Source organism: Polypterus senegalus, chromosome 1 (assembly GCF_016835505.1).
Source record: "Polypterus senegalus isolate Bchr_013 chromosome 1, ASM1683550v1, whole genome shotgun sequence".
In the NCBI taxonomy this organism is placed as follows: Eukaryota; Metazoa; Chordata; class Cladistia; order Polypteriformes; family Polypteridae; genus Polypterus; species Polypterus senegalus.
In genome coordinates, this window is record NC_053154.1 from 195,616,320 (window position 1) to 195,634,623 (window position 18,304).

General features: G+C 37.5%; 1 protein-coding gene across 4 annotated transcripts in view; it reads left to right on the forward strand.

Annotated features, from left to right (window-relative positions):
• Positions 1 to 18,304, forward strand: part of LOC120537348 (lisH domain-containing protein ARMC9) — a 167,161-nt gene that overhangs the window by 6,843 nt on the left and 142,014 nt on the right. For all 4 annotated transcript variants that reach the window (XM_039766253.1, XM_039766261.1, XM_039766236.1 and 1 more), the window contains exons 2-8: positions 4,612 to 4,693; positions 5,220 to 5,345; positions 7,377 to 7,547; positions 8,453 to 8,608; positions 10,405 to 10,497; positions 12,026 to 12,050; positions 16,703 to 16,860. In XM_039766253.1, coding sequence (XP_039622187.1) covers positions 4,637 to 4,693; positions 5,220 to 5,345; positions 7,377 to 7,547; positions 8,453 to 8,608; positions 10,405 to 10,497; positions 12,026 to 12,050; positions 16,703 to 16,860 — 786 coding nt within the window. In that variant the 5' untranslated portion in view covers positions 4,612 to 4,636. The remainder of the gene's footprint in view (positions 1 to 4,611; positions 4,694 to 5,219; positions 5,346 to 7,376; positions 7,548 to 8,452; positions 8,609 to 10,404; positions 10,498 to 12,025; positions 12,051 to 16,702; positions 16,861 to 18,304) is intronic.

Genomic DNA, 18,304 nt, shown 5'->3' on the forward strand with positions numbered 1-18,304 from the left:
CTCGCACTTCTTTTTAAAACGTGAGGGGCCATTACAGCTGTAGCATTAACCACTGGAGCAATCACGAATGTGGGCAGTTCCTCACCTGTGCACACGGTGAGAAACGCCCACATCGACGACTGCCCCCGCTGCTCGCAACAACGCCCCCTCACGAAGCCGCCTCGGGTGCGGTGATTATTTATTTAAAATGAATGGCCTTTTGCTCAACGAGCTGTGGACCCATAACACCACACTTGCACATTTTACTTTGTCCCAAACTTGAAAACTAAAACAAAAATGTGTTTAGCAGTGCATTGCACACACCCACACTCAACTGCTTTTTGACTATTTATGGTTGCCATTTAATCCTATATAAATTTCTTAATCATAAGAAAGAAAGAGACTTCTAGAGATGTGGTGTGTAAATTTCATGGTTATCTACCAAGGTGGGATTTTAAACCCAGGTTTCTGAAGGTGTGAGGCATCTGCCCTAGCCAGTGTGCTATCATGCCACAAAGGATCCACAGATGTTTAATATACAACATATTCTTTTCACATTGTTGGTAAATATCTTTTTTTTTAATGAATTAGTGTATTTGTATTTATGTAATTTTTCTCCAATTCTAGTAGTATGCCAGTATAATAGCAAAATTAATCTTGCTGCTTAATATTAGGTAATAATACATCAGTAATTACATGCACCCTTTGTAGTTCAATATAAACTAAAATTTAATAATGTAAAAATTACAAGATGCTTATAATTTGGCAGTATGTGCGGTTTAAGTATTTGGCAACAAATGTGTTCATTGAGTTTAAACTCTGTAAAGTAAGATATCAGTTCAGTGATATTGATATTTTGGTTTTCTGTTTATTCATTGAAGTTTATTCAGATTAAAAAGCATGGGGATAACTATTATTGTATAGTTCACTGACCCCAACCATAACCAATTTGGATGACTCTTCAATGTCAGGGGATTGACAAATTTGTTAGAATACACAGGCATATTTATTGTATGACTTTAATTACAAAAGATAAGTGTTTTAAGTAATGAATATAAATTATTGCAGTTGATTTTTACATAACTATTTTTTTAAAAAAGTGTCAGTTTTATGTATTCACCAGTAATGTCTTACTGCACGATAACGTGCAGTGAATACACATGACTTGAGCAATCATAGTTTTCATACTCTTTCAGTCTGCCTCAAGAATGATTTAAGATATGAAGAGGTAGGGGAAGTGACAGTGAAAGTGGTAGGGAATGGTAACGGCACCCTTACGCATGCTGCATGCTGCCGAGAGTTGATTCTAAAATACAAATAAAAATAAAAAGAGGAATAACCTTGGAGGTCAATCATCACCCTGAAAGTGGATAGTAGACTTCACGTAGTATATATGTACCAAATTTCAGGTCAATAGGTGAACCGGTTTGTAAGCTACAGGTGATTTAAAATCCTGGACAGACAAATGAACAGCCATGGTAGCATACTATATAAGATTTACAAACTATAATACAGAAAATTTATTTATGCATTTTTATTTTTATAGTTTTTTTTTTTTTCTTTTTTTTTTCCATTGATCTTTGTAAAATTGCTTTCATGTTTACCATTTCAGTTGGTATTTGATAAGGAACATCCTGTGACAAATAACCTTTGCATTTGCACTTTTTCTTTGGCATTCAATCCTGCTAGCAACCCAAACCAAAACTGCAGTGATGCTGGAACAAGTAGCTGACTAAAAACATTGATTGGGTTTTTATTCTGTAAAGCGTTATTAAAACATCTTTAAAATATTTTTGATATTTCACTGAAATTAGCTTTGAAAGTACTTGACAAATTTAGAAGTGCCAAGTTTTCTCTGAATCATGATGTGGTGGGAAGGGGTGGTTGGTGTTCAGTTGAAGTAATTAACTCTAGGGGAGGTGGGGCATTACCAGATTTGATGCTTAGGTGGTGTATAGCAGTGCTGTAGTTTCGACCACCCTTTTCGAGTCTACGTCTACTGCTATTTAGTGCGTTTACATGAGCTTTAATAACCTGGTTATTCTCAGAAACCCATGTAAACCCTTAATCCTGTAGCTAAACAGAGTTAATGGTCTCTGAGAAACCAGGTTAACGCATGTAGATTTCTCTGCGACTAATCTGATTGTGCAGCCATGTAAACCCTTAACCTGGTTATACTTAAGAAGTTTGTAGGCTGTGTGTGTCTGTTGTACTCTGTTCATCTATGTATGTGTTTACTTCACACATGCTTTCAACAGCCAAAAGGTAGAAGTACCCACAAGGTAAATTTCCTTTTTTTTGTACAGTTTAATCACATCAGACTGTTTTGCCAAAGGAGAACTCCAGAAGTGTACTTGCACCATGGGTAAATGTTGTTTTTTTAAAAAAACAGGTTTCTACCTTTACTAGGGTGCTAACCTTATTCTTATTTTTATTGTGTATGTAAATACAGTATGTTGATTGAGACACTGCTGTACAGTATCCTTGCAGATTCACTATAAACAATGGATGTAATCATATTAAAAAGATATTGCCCTTTTACTGAGTAAGGGTAGGGGGTGTACACAACAGGACACCTGAATATGGTAGTGAACATGGTGGTTTAATCCCTGAAAAAAAAATAAAAATGATTATCCTTCAAGTGTTCTTAAGTCGACTATTTTTTAGATGGTCATGTTGCACTTTAATAGTTTTTTGATTTTTACAATAAAAGTGAAACAACAACAATGTAAAATCAAATATGGCCAAATTATTTTAAGTATGGTTTTTCACCTGGCATTACACTGAAAGCTCTCTAAATATCTGTAATTTGTAACCCCTATCTTCATTAAGTTTGGTGTGCTATCTTAAAGTCACATTAAGCTGAACTGAAATTTTACATTTTCATTGACTAATCAATAGCTGATTTATTTCTTATGTACCACACAGATGCACATCATCTTTCAGGTATGTTGCACTAGTAAATAGCAAGATGACTGTAAATAACATATAGACGTCAATGATAAAGACTGTGCAAACAACCTGCTCATGTTAGCATATAAAGCAATGCATTAGTCACCTAAACAATACTTGCACTTAGAAAAATAAGAATACGTCACTTAAGACCTCCATGTTTCTTTTGGTCATTTCATTTTAATTTTCATACATAGTACTTAAAAAAACAAAAAATACCTTATTTATCTTGTCTGAACAGGATAACTGATAATGGTCATAGGGATGTTCGATCAGCCAGCAATCAAAGTTGGCCAATTTTCACTAAAAAAAGACTGATCTCTAAAACAGATTTTGTTTCAGTCTCTTCTTTTCTAAGTTTTGCTTAAATTTAGTTTTAGTGTTTCTTTACACAAGGATTTACAGAAGTTAATCCAGTTTGTTTTATTTTTCTCTCTTTTGCAGCGGGTGGCAAGTGGAGTAATACACTGGGGGGAAAAAAAGTAATAGGAGAAGTTGTCCTGTGCAGCTAGACAAATGGAGAGAAAAGCTAAAAGCAATGGACAATATAATGTGCTTCATATTTATCATTAGCCAAAATATTTTTTAAATCCATTGTGGCCCACCAGGCTGGCATCACCAGCTGAACCCAACACAGACAAGCGTGGGACACAAGTTCAAAGCACACCAGGTTTATTTTTCTTTTTCCATTGTGGGAAACGCCTTACCCGTTCCCCACAAGTTTATAACACAGTACAAAGCACAGCACAATGCACAAACAATTAATCCCTTCCTTTATTCCTCGAGTCAAGCTTCGTTGCTCCTCCTCCCGACTCTGGGTTTCTGAGTAGTGGCTGATGGCTCCTTTTTTAAACCACCCGGAAGTGCTTCAGGTGCTTGATTACTCTTTTCCGGCAGTACTTCCGGGTGTGGTGAAAGAACCTCCTGCTGCAGCACCCCCCCGGCGGCGCCTGCGGATCCCATCAGGGCTGCACCACACTCCCAACTCCCAAACCATCAGCAACCCATTTCCATTAAATAGAACAGTGATCCATCAGCAGCAACCCTGTGATATATAATTATTTTTAGTATAAAAGGTTATATCCTGTGTTTAATATTTCTCACAGATGGCTTTTTTAGGCTCTGGGTCAAGTATCGGCCACTTAAATTTACTGATATGCAACTTTGTAACTGACTGAGACAAGCCAGTAGGACACAAGGCAAGGTAAGGATCCAGGTTGAGTTAGTCTGCTGAGAGAAAATCTGAAGAGACCCACCCCTCTCAAAAATACCACAGTGTGTTGCTAGGCAGCAGTGGTGCTGTCATATAAATTTTACATCACAAAAGGTATTCAAACTCTGTGCTTTATTTTTAATAATTGTGTGAAGTGTGGCTGTTTCGGGGGAAACTTTAATTTCTTTCTGACTTATAATGACAAGAGGTTATTTTGCATAAGTTCATTTTATATATTTTGTCAAAAGGCATACGTGAACTTTACTTTTTAAATTGTAGCGAAACTTCATATCAATTAAAATATTTGTGTATATTTTCCAATCCTACAGTCTCTATTCACAACCCTTCCTTACAAACCTTGCAAAACAGAATCTGACTTTGTTTCAATGGTTTTTGACTTGAATTGTACTAATTAAATATTTGCACGAGTTAAATATGTTCTTACATTTTTGTTCTCTTTATTTTAGAGATTGGATATGATCGGAGCTTTGAATGAAAATGGGTGACATTTTGGCATATGAATCTGAAATTTTTGGACTGATCAAGGAGGTTGGTTATTAAAACTACGTAAATTCTGCTTTGAGATTTACATAATAAAATACAATATCTAAATTGCCAACAGACTCCACATTTAGCGGGAAGAGGTTGTATTTTTTTAAAAGATTACAGAATTTAATGCTGATGGTTTACAGATTAAACTCTTGAGTGTGTATCCTACCACATTGATCGTGTGTAAGCGTACGGGTATGAACGAATGGATTCTCTGGTACCTGCTTTGTGCTCAGCAGTGCTGCTGGGATTGTCTTCAGACCCTCAAAACTCAAAATTGGATTAATCGAGTTTAAGAAGTTAGCTCATGTTATTACAAAGTGTTGATAAACTGGGAGAATTGGGCTGTAAATGATGTTCCTATAGCAACACAACAATTGGTGTGCCATTTTATTTATATATTTAAAATTTGAGTATAATGATTTTCATATTTAATATTTTCCATTTTAAACTTCATTAGATTATGTCAATCTCTGAATATACATGATTTGCTGAATAATATTAACTGTCTTTTTCCATTTTTAAGTATTTAAGATTTTGTGACTTTGAAGAAACTGTGAAAATTTTTGAGAAGGAATGCAAGGGCAAAGGAAAGCCTATCCCCAAGACTATAGGAAATGGTTTGAGAGATTCAAAAACTTTAATAATTCAGGTACAGTGAATGTTTGTCTTTTTGGTATTTGTCTTAATATAATGGTCAAACTGGGTTTCAACAGACTGAAAAATAGGTTGTTAACTTAAGAGCCCACCTCTATGTGTATATTTTGAGTGCAGAGACCTTTGGTTACATACCTTACTAATTTGAAGTACCAGTAGTTTATTTCTGGTAATAATTTTATGTTTGTGTTTATATATAAATGTATGTGTTTTTTTATTTCACAATTTCAATATGTTCTGCAATTTGTCCATCTCACTGCATCCTACCCCCTAAAAAAAAAAAATCCTTTTGGATTCCTCTCAGATCACAAATGTATGAATGTTACGTTAATTAATTTTGGTGATGGTGAATGTGGTCTGTAATAATTTTGCTCACCATCCAGTGTTCATATTTATTTGGAGCCAGAGGCTTCTGGGATAGGACTCTAACTTCCCACTTCAAAAACCCTGTAGTAGAATAAGGTAAGTTTGACAGTTAGTCAGGAGAACTGGGCAATTTCAACAAGTATCCTTATATATAATTTGATACTTTTCCGTATATATGGTGTTCGCGTTGTGGAGCCGACCCAGACACAGACAGGCAGACATGTTGTTTGTCACCACCACACATTTTATTATTTACAGATATGGTCACTCAGACCCTGTCCAAAATCAGTGCACAAACCCCAACACACAGTCCTGGCCACAAATGCCTTTCTTCGGGCCGCCTCCACTCTCCTTTCTTGCTTCGTCCTCCTTCCACCCGACTCTAGCCCTGAATGAAGGAAGGCGGCCCCTTTTATAACTGCCCCGGATGAGCTCCAGGTGTTCCGAACACTCCCCCGTTGGCCACGCCCCAGCGCAGCTCTCCGGGTGTCCTCCTAAATCTTCCCCCCAGCACTTCCGGGTGTGGCGGAAGTGCTGAGGTAACAGGTCCCCAAGGCATTGGGGTGCCGCCTGGCAGTGACCATGGGCTCCTACAGGGTGGGGGTTCCATGCCCTCTACCCGTGACTCCTGAAGCAACCAGGAAGGCGGCCCCCACGTGATCCAGGGTGGGCGCAGACCCACATCCGGTCCCTCATGGCGTCCCGGCCGGGTCGTGGCCCCTGGCATCCCTGACAGCGTCGGTACCCCGTATGTATGGTGTTCGCGTCAATACCTCAACTTAATACAAGTTAGAACCAGTTAGTTGGGACTCTACCTGTGTAGTTAGAACATAACGTGGCAAACCTAGACACAGTATTGCATGATTGGCTAAGAATGTTCGAATGCATCAGTGACGTCGCTGGACGGCCAAGTGTAGTAAGTCAGTATTGGTTCGAGCAGATAACAATAAATTCGTTCGGTTTTTGGAATGTTGGTTTGGTGGGGCGGACTTTCCAGGACTAACATCGTCGACTGAGTTAAACCCTTCGACAGTTCCGGAACTGTAAGTAATTTAGAACGTATCGCCATTTGCTTGGTACGTCGAAATCTATGTTTGGGCAGTTCGGTTTTGGCATCTGTCCTTCTGACATTTATTGGCCAACTGAGTAATGACGGCTGGGTATGAACAATGGTCATTGTTTAAATTTTAGCCAATGTCAGATCTAAAATGACCACGGCAACATAATTATTACTCTGACTCTGACTAGAGTCGTAAAATACGGTTTGTTTTGAAAATTTGTTTGCCGGAAAAAATCAAATAACGTACGCCGAAGAGCTGAGTTCATGTCTCGCAGCCCCATTTAACCAGGAAGCTCTTCATTACATTGGCAAAAAAGGTCTATTTTAAGCACAAATCAGTGCCATGATAACAAAATCATTTCAAAGACTTAAAAAAACAAATAATTCTTTCCAGAGAAAGTATGGATTTCACAAACGTAGAATTTGTAGCCCGCTAGTATGTAACTATTATAAAGGATGTGTTCATTGAATATTAAAAAACTAAGGAAGTTCCACTGTTTGACTGCTCGGTAACAACCTAATGATTTTATTAGTTATAACTTGAACATAAACTGTGAGCATACAGTTCTTTTTCTATAGTGCTGTTTTTTTCCTTGTTAGAAAGAATTCTTGACTTCATTTGAGGATGGTGATGAGAAGGTTTTTTTTAATCTGTGGGAAGAGCACATTCCTGAGCACATCCGAGACAAGGATGCTCAGTCACAAAAACTGGAGTTTTATTTGCATATTCACTTTGCCATCTTCCCACTAAAGACTACGCTTGGAGCACTGGTAAGAATTAATTTCTGTTATAATCTTTTGTTGTTTTGTCTATTTGCAGTATAGTTATGAAATGCTTATATGACAAAGGGAATGTGAAACCTTTACTTTTTTAAAATGAATGTTAGATAAGCCTTAGACACACTTAAGGTATGATTTGGTGAAGGTAGGCTGACAAGTATTGCAAAACTATTTATATAAGAGATGGGTTTTATGTCTGCTATTTTAAAATCAAAATACATCCGATATATAATCTATCTTCTTTCGGCTGCTCCCATTAGAGGTTGCCACAGCAGATAATCGTTTTCCATATCTTCCTGTCCTCTACATTTTGCTCTGTCACACCCATCACCTGCATGTCCTCTCTCACCACATCCATAAACCTCCTCTTAGGCCTTCCTCTATTCCTCTTACCTGGCAGCTCTATCCTTAACATCCTTGTTCCAATATACTCCGTATCTCTACTCTGCACATATCCAAACCAATGGAATGTTGCCTCTCTGACTTTGTCTCCCAACCGTCCAACTTGAGCTGACCCTCTAATGTACTCATTGCTAATCCTATCTATCCTCGTCACACCCAGTGCAAATCTTAGCATCTTTAACTCTGCTACCTCCAGCTCTGTCTCCTGCTTTCTGGTCAGTGCCACCGTCTCCAACCCATATAACATAGCTGGTCTCACTACAGTCCTGTAGACCTTCCCTTTCACTCTTGTAAATTTATACAGGATACATGGGTTAAATTCTTAAAGTATGGCATGAGACATTCCGGTGAGAGAACATCTTTGGATTATGGTTACTTACCCATCTCAAGCTTATTCTAGTGTGTTCAGTGTAGTGTACCTGTTAGACAATTTAGTTGATATCAAGAAGTGCAAGTTCATCTGACCAACCAGATTTCCTTTTCCACCCTCACAGGACAGAAGTGATTTGGATGAGAGGATTGCTGAATTTAAACATTATTTGGAGACGAGGGGAGCTGCAATGAGTCAAACTACAGAATTTTTACCTTATTATGCACTACCATTTGTTCCAAATCCAGTGGCACACCCATCATTCAAAGAACTGTTCAAGGTACCTCCTGTATTTAAATGTATCTGACTGTTTTCTAGACTTGCCTTTTTTTCCTGGTATAGGGTTGTGGGCATTCACATCTTGTCTTGGCAGGATTCAACTGATTCAGCCACATGTTACCCTGATACACGTTTACTCGTGTACCAATCTTCTTTTCATCTTGCTTGGTCCTGAATTGTGCCTCACTTTCATAGCATTACTTTTCACTGTGCAAGTAGATCAAATTCCTAACTCTCAACTGTAACTTTGGTTAAGATAGTTATATAATCCTTCCTTTTGAATGCAAATGTGGCACTTTGTTCTTAGCAGTGTGTGTATGTCTATTGGTGCATGTTAAGTTTGACATTAGTTCATACTTTGTGAAAGCCCTAACTTTTTTTTTTTTTTTTTTAATAATGGCTTGTCCTCCTCCTCCTCCTGACTGAATATCTTTATGAAATTAAGCTTGCAAACATGAGGCACAACAGTAATATATTTCAGATACTTCTTTTACCTATTTTATTGTTTGTTGATTACAAAAGTAAAAGTAGAATTAACTATGTCAGTGCTGGCCTTTGTATTTTTTTCTGGATTAAGGAGTTCTTTTTTATGATTGAGCCAATAGCTTTAATGAATCCTCCAGAGTATTAAATTAATTTTTTAATCCTATTTTATTTTTGTAAGAAAAACTAAACATTACGTGATTACTTGTATATAATGTTTAACAACTGCTGAGAATGTTAAAAAAAATTGCAATAAAAATAAACTTAAACTTAAAAATTTAAGATTTTGACTTTAATAAGTAAAATCGGACCTTTGTATTCTGAAGTTAACATTTTCAGCACTTCAGGAGGTGGGTAATTGTATTCCTTTAAATGTTAAACTCCTAAATGCTTGCTTAAAGTATTTTAATGGGTATCCTTTGATAAATGTTGTTTGAGCGCATAATTTTCTAAATAATTATATTCCAAGTGACACTGGTTTTCTTTAGAAACACACTGAAAAGCTTAGTGGAGTGCCAAAATGGTTTAATCTCAGCATAACAAGACATGGCTGTCACACATCTTGATTTCAAGAATGGTTTTCTTCTTTTCTTGACTACTCAGAAGCAAATTCTTCTGCTCGCACTGACAAATTGTTTGGTCTGCTTCACTCTCTTTTCTTTCAGTAAATTATCATTGTTCCAAACCTATGGCTCAGATAATTTGTATGTGAAATCCATTTTATGCTGTCTTTCGTATAGAGGCATGTGATATTTGTTGTAGAGGTTTAGATTTAAGCTGAAAGTCTTAAAAGTAACATTTGAACTGTCTTCAATTTTGCTGTATTTGCTTTCCAACATTTAAAAAGAAAATGGATTTTGCAAGCTGAGAATTTATGACCCTGTTTGCTGTCAAATGCAATTTTTGCATTTTAAGGTGACATTTTGTGTATTTGTTTTAAATACAGTATATATTTTTGCATTTTTTTGTGTAAAATTTGTTCTTTCTCATCAAAAAGCAGGAGACTTAACGAAACACATCTTTTATGCTCATGAGATTATACAGTATATTTTATTGATTAAGATGTTCCCTTAAAAAAAAGTTTATACCTTTTATTACTATTAATAATAATATTATTTATTTGTTTTCTTCTTCAAAAGTTCTGATTTGATTTAGTTTATAGTATGCATTTGGGGGGAAAATACTTTTGTTTGCCAGGGCCTAGCTCATCTGTGAAAATTAGTTATAATTTAGATATTTTTGTTGCATTATTTTATACTTTTATTTAGCAAACAATACTTTTAAAAAAAAAATTTTTTTATCAATTTTCCTTAGGATTCCTGGACTCCAGAGCTGAGAAAAAGACTGGAACAGTTCTTGTCTCTAATACTGAAAGCCAATAATGCTCCAAAGCTGCTTACTTTATTTGTATCCTTGTGTAAAATACTGAACATTAATGGTTATGGGTTATATGCAGCTGTCATAAGTATAAGCATGCACAAACAAAGTTGTCCATAAGAAGTTCTCTTCTGTGGCCTTCATTTACAAACATTGCGAATGCCTTGAGAGCCTTGAAATAAGCAAATTGAACTTTCCATGTAACTGCCAGGATTTATTTAAAAATAAACAAACTTAACATTGGAGCTTGCATGTATTTATGGAAACTCTGGCCCATTTGTACGCAACATTTCAAGTTACTCATATAATTATCCATATCACAGAGTTGCTGTTAAAATGTGCAATGACTTGACAAACATATTAAACTTCAAAAGTGCGGAGTATGATGTATAGACTTTAGTTTAGCTCCGTTTTAAGTTCTCCTTATGCACTCATATTGCAGTAAGGGCATCTAGTGAGAATGAAGGCGCTTTTGTTAACCGTAAGCTGGTACATTTCATTAATGCACAAGTCATATGTGGTGCCAAGTATGAGACTGACAAACATTATGTCTCCTTAGAATGTAATGCAACAGTCTTAAATAAAGGTTATGGGAAGCTGGAGTGTATTCTGGCAACATTTTGCTGGGGCAGTCCTACCACTGCCGGGCCAGTACCCACATGAGTAAAATTTTAAATCTGACAGTTAACCTAACACATATCTCATTTAGATATGAAAGGACAAATTAAATTCCCATAGAGAAACTTAACACAAATTCTGGCAGTATGTGTGAATTCCACATAGACACTGGGCATGAGATTTGAAACCAGGATGCTGAAAGGACTAGGCAACAATACTAATTAATGCCTCCGATGGTATATGTTAGAAATGTATTCTAAAATGCACAGCACATGTTTATTCACAAAAATTAAGTTAATGTATGTCATTCAAATTCTTGCAATGTGACATTCTTTATTATAAAATGTATAATCTTGACACAGTTGGTGCCCTGTCTGTGTTGTGTGTCTGCACATCTTTTTATTAGTTGTTCTACTGTTTAACTTGTGGAGCATTTGCTTGATTAATATTTAAGTTTTTAGTTATTAGTGAGTTTTTAGAGACATCATTACAGATGATAAATTATACAAAATATTAAATGTGCAAAAATTGTGCTATTGTAACAACTCCATATATATTTAGTGGCACAGGATTTACTTAATACAATTACTGAGTAAAATGGTATTAGTTTTTACATAATGCAGGAGGGATTGTACGTTTCGTGTGATGAGAGCTTGAAAACTTTGCGTGTGATGAGAGCTTGAAATATTATTCTTTAAACCTTTATTAGCATTCTACATGTTTCTTGAGCCTTAGACATCCAACTTTCTTGAACTTAATTTTTTTTGTGTGTGTGTGAGAATTGCAAGTCCAGCATGGCTGAAATAGCAGTGTTTTATGGGGAACTTGGAAAATAGTACAGTATTTTAACAATTAATATTTAGATTATCTAAAATTATCAAGATGCACTCTGAGTAACATTACATAATAATCAGTCTTTTCCTTAATGTGAGTATTCCAGAAGGAGACTGGGTCAAGCAATAAAGGTTATTTTCTTTCAGTTTTGTTCTATAAAGGGGAATGAATTATAGAAATGTTTGACCAAAATGAATTTTTAATGTGTAAACTATTTTACTATTAACAATATATACTTATATTCATCAACTCTTTCATTCAGTGTCCAAACCATTCTTTATTCTTGTTTGTCACATTTCATTTTTTCCTATATGTCTGTAATAGTTAAATCATCCATCCATCCATTTTCCAACCCGCTGAATCCGAACACAGGGTCACGGGGTTCTGCTGGAGCCAGTCCCAGCCAACACAGGGCACAAGGCAGGAACCAGTCCCGGGCAGGGTGCCAACCCACTGCAGGACACACACAAACACACCCACACACCAGGGCCAATTTAGAATCGCCAATCCACCTAACCTGCATGTCTTTGGACTGTGGGAGGAAACCAGAGCGCCCGGAGGAAACCCACACAGACACGAGGAGAACATGCAAACTCCACACAGGGAGAACCCGGGAAGCGAACCCGAGTCTCCTAACTGTGAGGCAGCAGCGCTACCACTGCGCCACCGTGCCGTCCTAGTTTAAATCATTTTTTTAAATTATTGAATACATGCAGTGCCCAAACCTTCAATCATCTCTTGTGACTGACACCTTCAGCCAGGAGAAGATGTCGTCATGTGGCATGCAACTTTCATTGGATGTTTCAAGCCTAAACCACAAAATGCTCCAGGTGGTGGGTCTGCATCGGGGCCTAGTCACTGTCCATCTTTTCCTGGCTTCTAGCTCATCTCCCCCATGCTTACTCCAGAGTCAACAAAAGGTTCTTTTCGCTGCTTCCCCCAAACTGCGAGCAGCTACTTTCCCCTTTCCTTCCTTCTATTCCCAGGGCTGTAAACATTTTCCACACAGATTTTGCTGGGAAACTTCTGCAACCTACCTTGACTGCAAATAGCCAGACATGACACACTAACACTTGATGGCCTTCCTCTCCGAGTGTTCTTCACATCCATCTTCAAACAGAACAGGCAGTTCTATCCAGATGATCCTCCTTGCCTTCTCAGACCATATGACTATGTCAGGCCATAGAGGTGTTTGAGCAACCTCAAGAAAATGTAGCTTCCTATCCGGGTCCACCTCATCTTCCATGATTGCACCAGCTGCAAAAGGCTGTTTGTGGAGGAGGGTGGCTTCTACCACTCTTATAAACTTGATGGATGGACCTATACTCGCTTGGGTTGGATGCTTTTTCCCCCGCCTCTCTTACACCAAAATATCTGCCAGTGCCCTGAGAACCTTGTCGTGGAGCCATCTTTATCTTTCTTGGTTAAGCGTGATCTTGCACCTTGCCTGTATATGTTCCAGCATGCCTCTCTACCTGCATAGCTTGCATAGTTAGTTGTTAGTTGGTGTTGGCAGAGTATCGTGCACTTAATGGAGCAGGAGAGAAATATGGAAGGGCTCATTCCCTCAAAGTTCCACGTGATCTTCTGTTTTGGCAAGTCTCACATGTTCAGGCTCCTTGTGCACCAAGTTCTGCGGCCTTTGCCCTTCTTCCTCTAGGCATTGGACCATGGCTTGGATTATATCTCTGCTTTGCTTTTGATCTGCCTTTTCCTCATTCCTGGAAATGGGTGGTTCCAAGCCCTTGTCTCCCTAGGCACAGGTTCCCAATGACATCCTTTAGCTTCAGCATACCTTCCACTTGTGCAACAGTCATGCCTGTTTTCCACTTGCATCTAGATCTTGTGGTGATGCGTGCATCTCTGTCTTTTCCATAGCTAGACTGTCTATACATTTGCACAGCCTTGTACTTTGCTACCTTGAACTCTTCGATCACTGATGATGACAGCTGCAACTGACCAGATATGATATACAGTAAACCCTCATTTATCACGGTTAATCCGTTCCAGACTCTACCATGATAAATTAATTTTCGCGAAGTAGGATTCTTTATATTGTAAATCGAATATTTTTGCAGTTAGAGTATAGAAAACCTGTTTACGACCTTCTAAATACGTTTTTTAACATTATTAGAGCCCTCTAGACATGAAATAACACCCTTTAGTCACCATTACACTCGTATTACCCAATATTTTAGGCAAAATAAGAGAAAATAAGACATATTAGACGTTATAAATATCATATTACTAGGCGCACTCGCCTTTTAAGACTTTTATCCTCAATTTTTGTGCGCTCCATTGATACATCAGGCATGTAAGTGTAGGGAATGAGAACATCAAAGTGCCCATTCATAACATCTCCCGAAAGTTTTTTTATCCCCTCAAGTGCCAGTCCAAAGTCGTACAATGTCAGCCCGAATCTGTACCGCTAAAGACGGAGTTTCATGCACTAAATAAGCTATAGATGAGAATAAGCAAGCACCATCTCCCCTGATATTTACTATGCGGTGAGGCATTTGTACTCCATCAACATTAATTATTTCCAGAGACATAATTTTGTCTATTTTTCCAGTGCATCGCGCACAAAAGCAAGGGAACGAACGATGAGAGCACCAGAACTCTGCTCACATCGCGCACGCCTGCACCTCAAGCCGCAAGTAGTAAGTCTGTAATAAGCGGAATACCGCTACACTTTGCACTCACAGGATGGAAGAACAATCCCGAACGCTTTTATATAGTAGATTATTGCACTGTACATTTAATTACACACTAACCTATGAAGGCACGACCTCAGTAGGAGAGTCTTCAGAGGTGGTGCAGTATCTTCAGCAGGTGCGTTGTTGTCTTCAGTGAAGAAGTACTAGGAGTAGGCAGTGGGTGTCTGGGTGCGCGGCTGAAGAACATCTTGATTGGCAGTTGCTGGCGCTGTCTTTTCATATGCGTGAGGCGGCTTTTGTAGGGTATTGCCATCTTTAATCATATCCAAGAGTTTCACCTTCTCCTGGATAGTAAGCATCTTCCTCCGGCGCTTAGTTTTATTGTCAGAAGGCTTAGAAAAAGCAGCACGTTTAGGAGCCATCGTAGGGCTTAGATAAAAGTTCTCAGAAAGCGCATGCGTAGTGACATAAATGTGTATGAGAAAAAAATCGCGATAGAGTGAAGCCGCGAAAGTCGAAGAGTGATATAGTGAGGGATCACTGTATAGCCCTAAATTATTAGTTCATAATGTAGCATTTTACTGTTTGTATTTTGAGTGTTTGACTTGGGTTGGGTTGCATCTGTCTATTTCATTTTTCCTTCTATTTCATCCTATTTTTTTTTTAAAGAGTAAAACTATGCTGTTAAAGAAGATAATATTTTGTTCACTGGCAAAAGTAGATCTTTTTAATTGACAACCTAATTTTGGACAAATAAACCCCTTTTTGGAAATGTTATGTCTGTATGGGAATGCAGTTAACATAGAAGTTAAGTGTTTTTCAAATCAATTATTTCTTCACAATCAAGATACAGTATGTATTAATTTGCCACCTGAAATTGTGTTCTAAAGGTGAAGCATTTTAATATATATATTTTTTAATTTCTCGTCTGCTCTTGCAGCATACAGTGGGGCTAATGGGTACATGGATCGATAGGTAAATGAAAAAGCCTTAACTTCCAAAAAGAAAGTCAATTTGTTTTAGCCCAAAACGTCGAGTATTGATCTGCATCTTCAGATTACATAAAATACTGCAAAACCGCATATCCATGTCTGTTTTTTTAAGAAGGAAAAATGCATAAAGCAAAACATTGATATGACATTTACACATTTTAAAAGGAGACTGTAAACTTTACTTGGCCACTTATCGTCCTCTACAGCATCTTTTAGGGCCAGGGGTGTATATTCACCTCTGAAAATCATTGTCAAGTGCTGTTATTGACACTGAATATTGATGCCAAGATATGAATTGCACTCTGTTCTTCTGACAACTACGCAATAACTGAAAAAGTCACACTTTTGATCACTTTTATTCTTTAACTGTATGGAAGCTTATTTCATTATTTTATTAGAGGCTTCCACTATGCAGCAACACACATCTGTCTCACTCTGCTCATTCAGGGTCAGAGGTAGCTCTTGTGCCACTTATTCCTCAGCGCCTTGGTGGTGGCTATTCGTCTGGAGTACAGTCTCTGTCTGTATTTTTCTACCAAACATGCAATCTATACTATTGATTTATCATGCAACATATAGCTAATGGAGCCTCCAAACAAAGCCGTTCCCACATCCCTTGGTGCTGCTGCCTCCTCCAGCATTTGAGGAGCACCTTATATGCTGATTTCTGGAGGTACCACAGAGCTGTCATTTCTGCATCCCAGCACCATGTTCTGCATGAGTGTTACACTTTCTCTCAGAACGTTTAATGATTGGTATCAGTGAATGTCTGTGAGTTTACTCACTGAAACATTTTGTCCCAAGTTCCTTTACCAACCTTTTCTTCCATAAGCAGTTGATAATTGGTTTCAATCTGGTCTATCACACACACTGCATTTTTCATTGGTTTTACTGTGCATGCACAGACCATGCCATAGTGATGTTTAGGTTGCTTGGCCCTTTCAAAAATCTAAGGCTTTTATTAAAAATAAAATGCAGTGTAATCAGAATCAGAAACTCTTATGTGCTCTTTTCACTGCTCTGCCACTTGGCATGAATCTATTTTATTATCTAATTTGTTTCTGTTGTACATTGTTTGAGATGCCCCAATGTTTAAATAACATGTGGTTTGTGTGATGTCTGAATTGGTTACAGAGTATGTCCATCAGTTACAACAGCAGCTTCTGGATGCTGAAAGGAAAGCTGCAACGTACATGAAAAGGTATAATAAAATGCAGGCAGATTATCATAACCTGATTGGAGTGACGGCAGAACTTGTAGATTCATTGGAGGCCACCGTTACTGGAAAAATGGTAAGCGGACAGAGCCACTGCAACTCCTCTTAATAGTTATTTTATGTATAGTATATATGGGCACACTGGATTACACCTGTGGTAGTACTGTGGCTGAAATTTTGTAAGCTGTCACCTTCCTGCATTGTTCCTTAACAGATAGATGAGTGAAAAAAATCACAGCGAAGTAATCATTTGTAATTGTTACACAGACAAAAGCTGTTTACAATATCTGCATTTCTGAGCACTGGGATGAAAATGATCCCAAATAGGATGTTATGTATTATACTTTTTTCCCCCACAAGAATCCTGGAACTTCAGATCTATGAGGCAGCAGTGCTAACTTAGTCAATGGTATTTCCATTCTTTTCAGCATATTTACAAACTAATGTATTAAAAGTGTTTTTCTCAAGTCATGTATTCTTATTGTTCACTGATGTGTACAATGTCCTAGCAGCATGTTTTCCATCAATCCATCCTTCTACCCATACCAATTTTCCCCAACCTCAAAAGTGTTTTTTTTTTTACTTTTCCAGGGAATTTTTAGTATTTATTTTAAAGACTGTTAAAGTGACAACTGTATTAAAAATGGATGCATGCAGTACATTGCCAAATTATGTAATCCACTGACTGATTCTCCAAAAAGTTTACTTATTAACAAATCCTTGTGTTAACCTCTACAACATTTTTATTTCAAAGCCCTGAAATTGAAAACTATTCTTTTAATTTGCCATTATTTTATGTTACAAAGAAGTCTTATGAATAAAGGAAATATGCTATTAATCCTCTCACTTTTATATTTTGTAACATCAATTTTTGCAGTAGTAACAGCTTTGATTGATATTAGTTATTTTGTTCTTCAGTTTTCAAGTAGTGCCATATGGACCAAATCAGATTAAGATCAGGGCTTTGACTGCCCATTTTAGGGCACTCCCCTTTTTTGTCTTTAAGTCACTCCAAGGGTACTTTAGCCTTATGTCTAAAATCGATGTCTTGGTGAAAGGAGAAATTTCAGTTTTTTTTAAGAAGCTTGACAGATTCTATTGCAGTGTTTGCTTGTATTTTCTATCATCCATTCTTCTTTCTATTTTAACATGATGCAGTTGGGGTGTCCTTTGCATTCTGGTTGCCAAGGATACTGAAAGGTTGAATAAACAGTAATTTTGTTGTTCGCCAGTAGCATCACTGAGCTAGTAAATGACATCTGAATGTAGCGCTCCATCCTAATCAGAATCAGGTCCCAAAATGAACAGTGATTTTGGGAACGTGGTTGTTAATATAACATATGAGAAGAGGTCAAGCTTGTTGCATTACACCTGAAGTGATGCTGAACGCCTTCCAGGTGTTCTGCTCCACTCTAAAGAAAATGGTTACTGCTTATGTTTCACCCTCAATCATCTGGTGTTGTCCCCAAGACTGGTGCATATATGAAAATATTTGCCCTTGATGGTTTTGCAAGATAGAT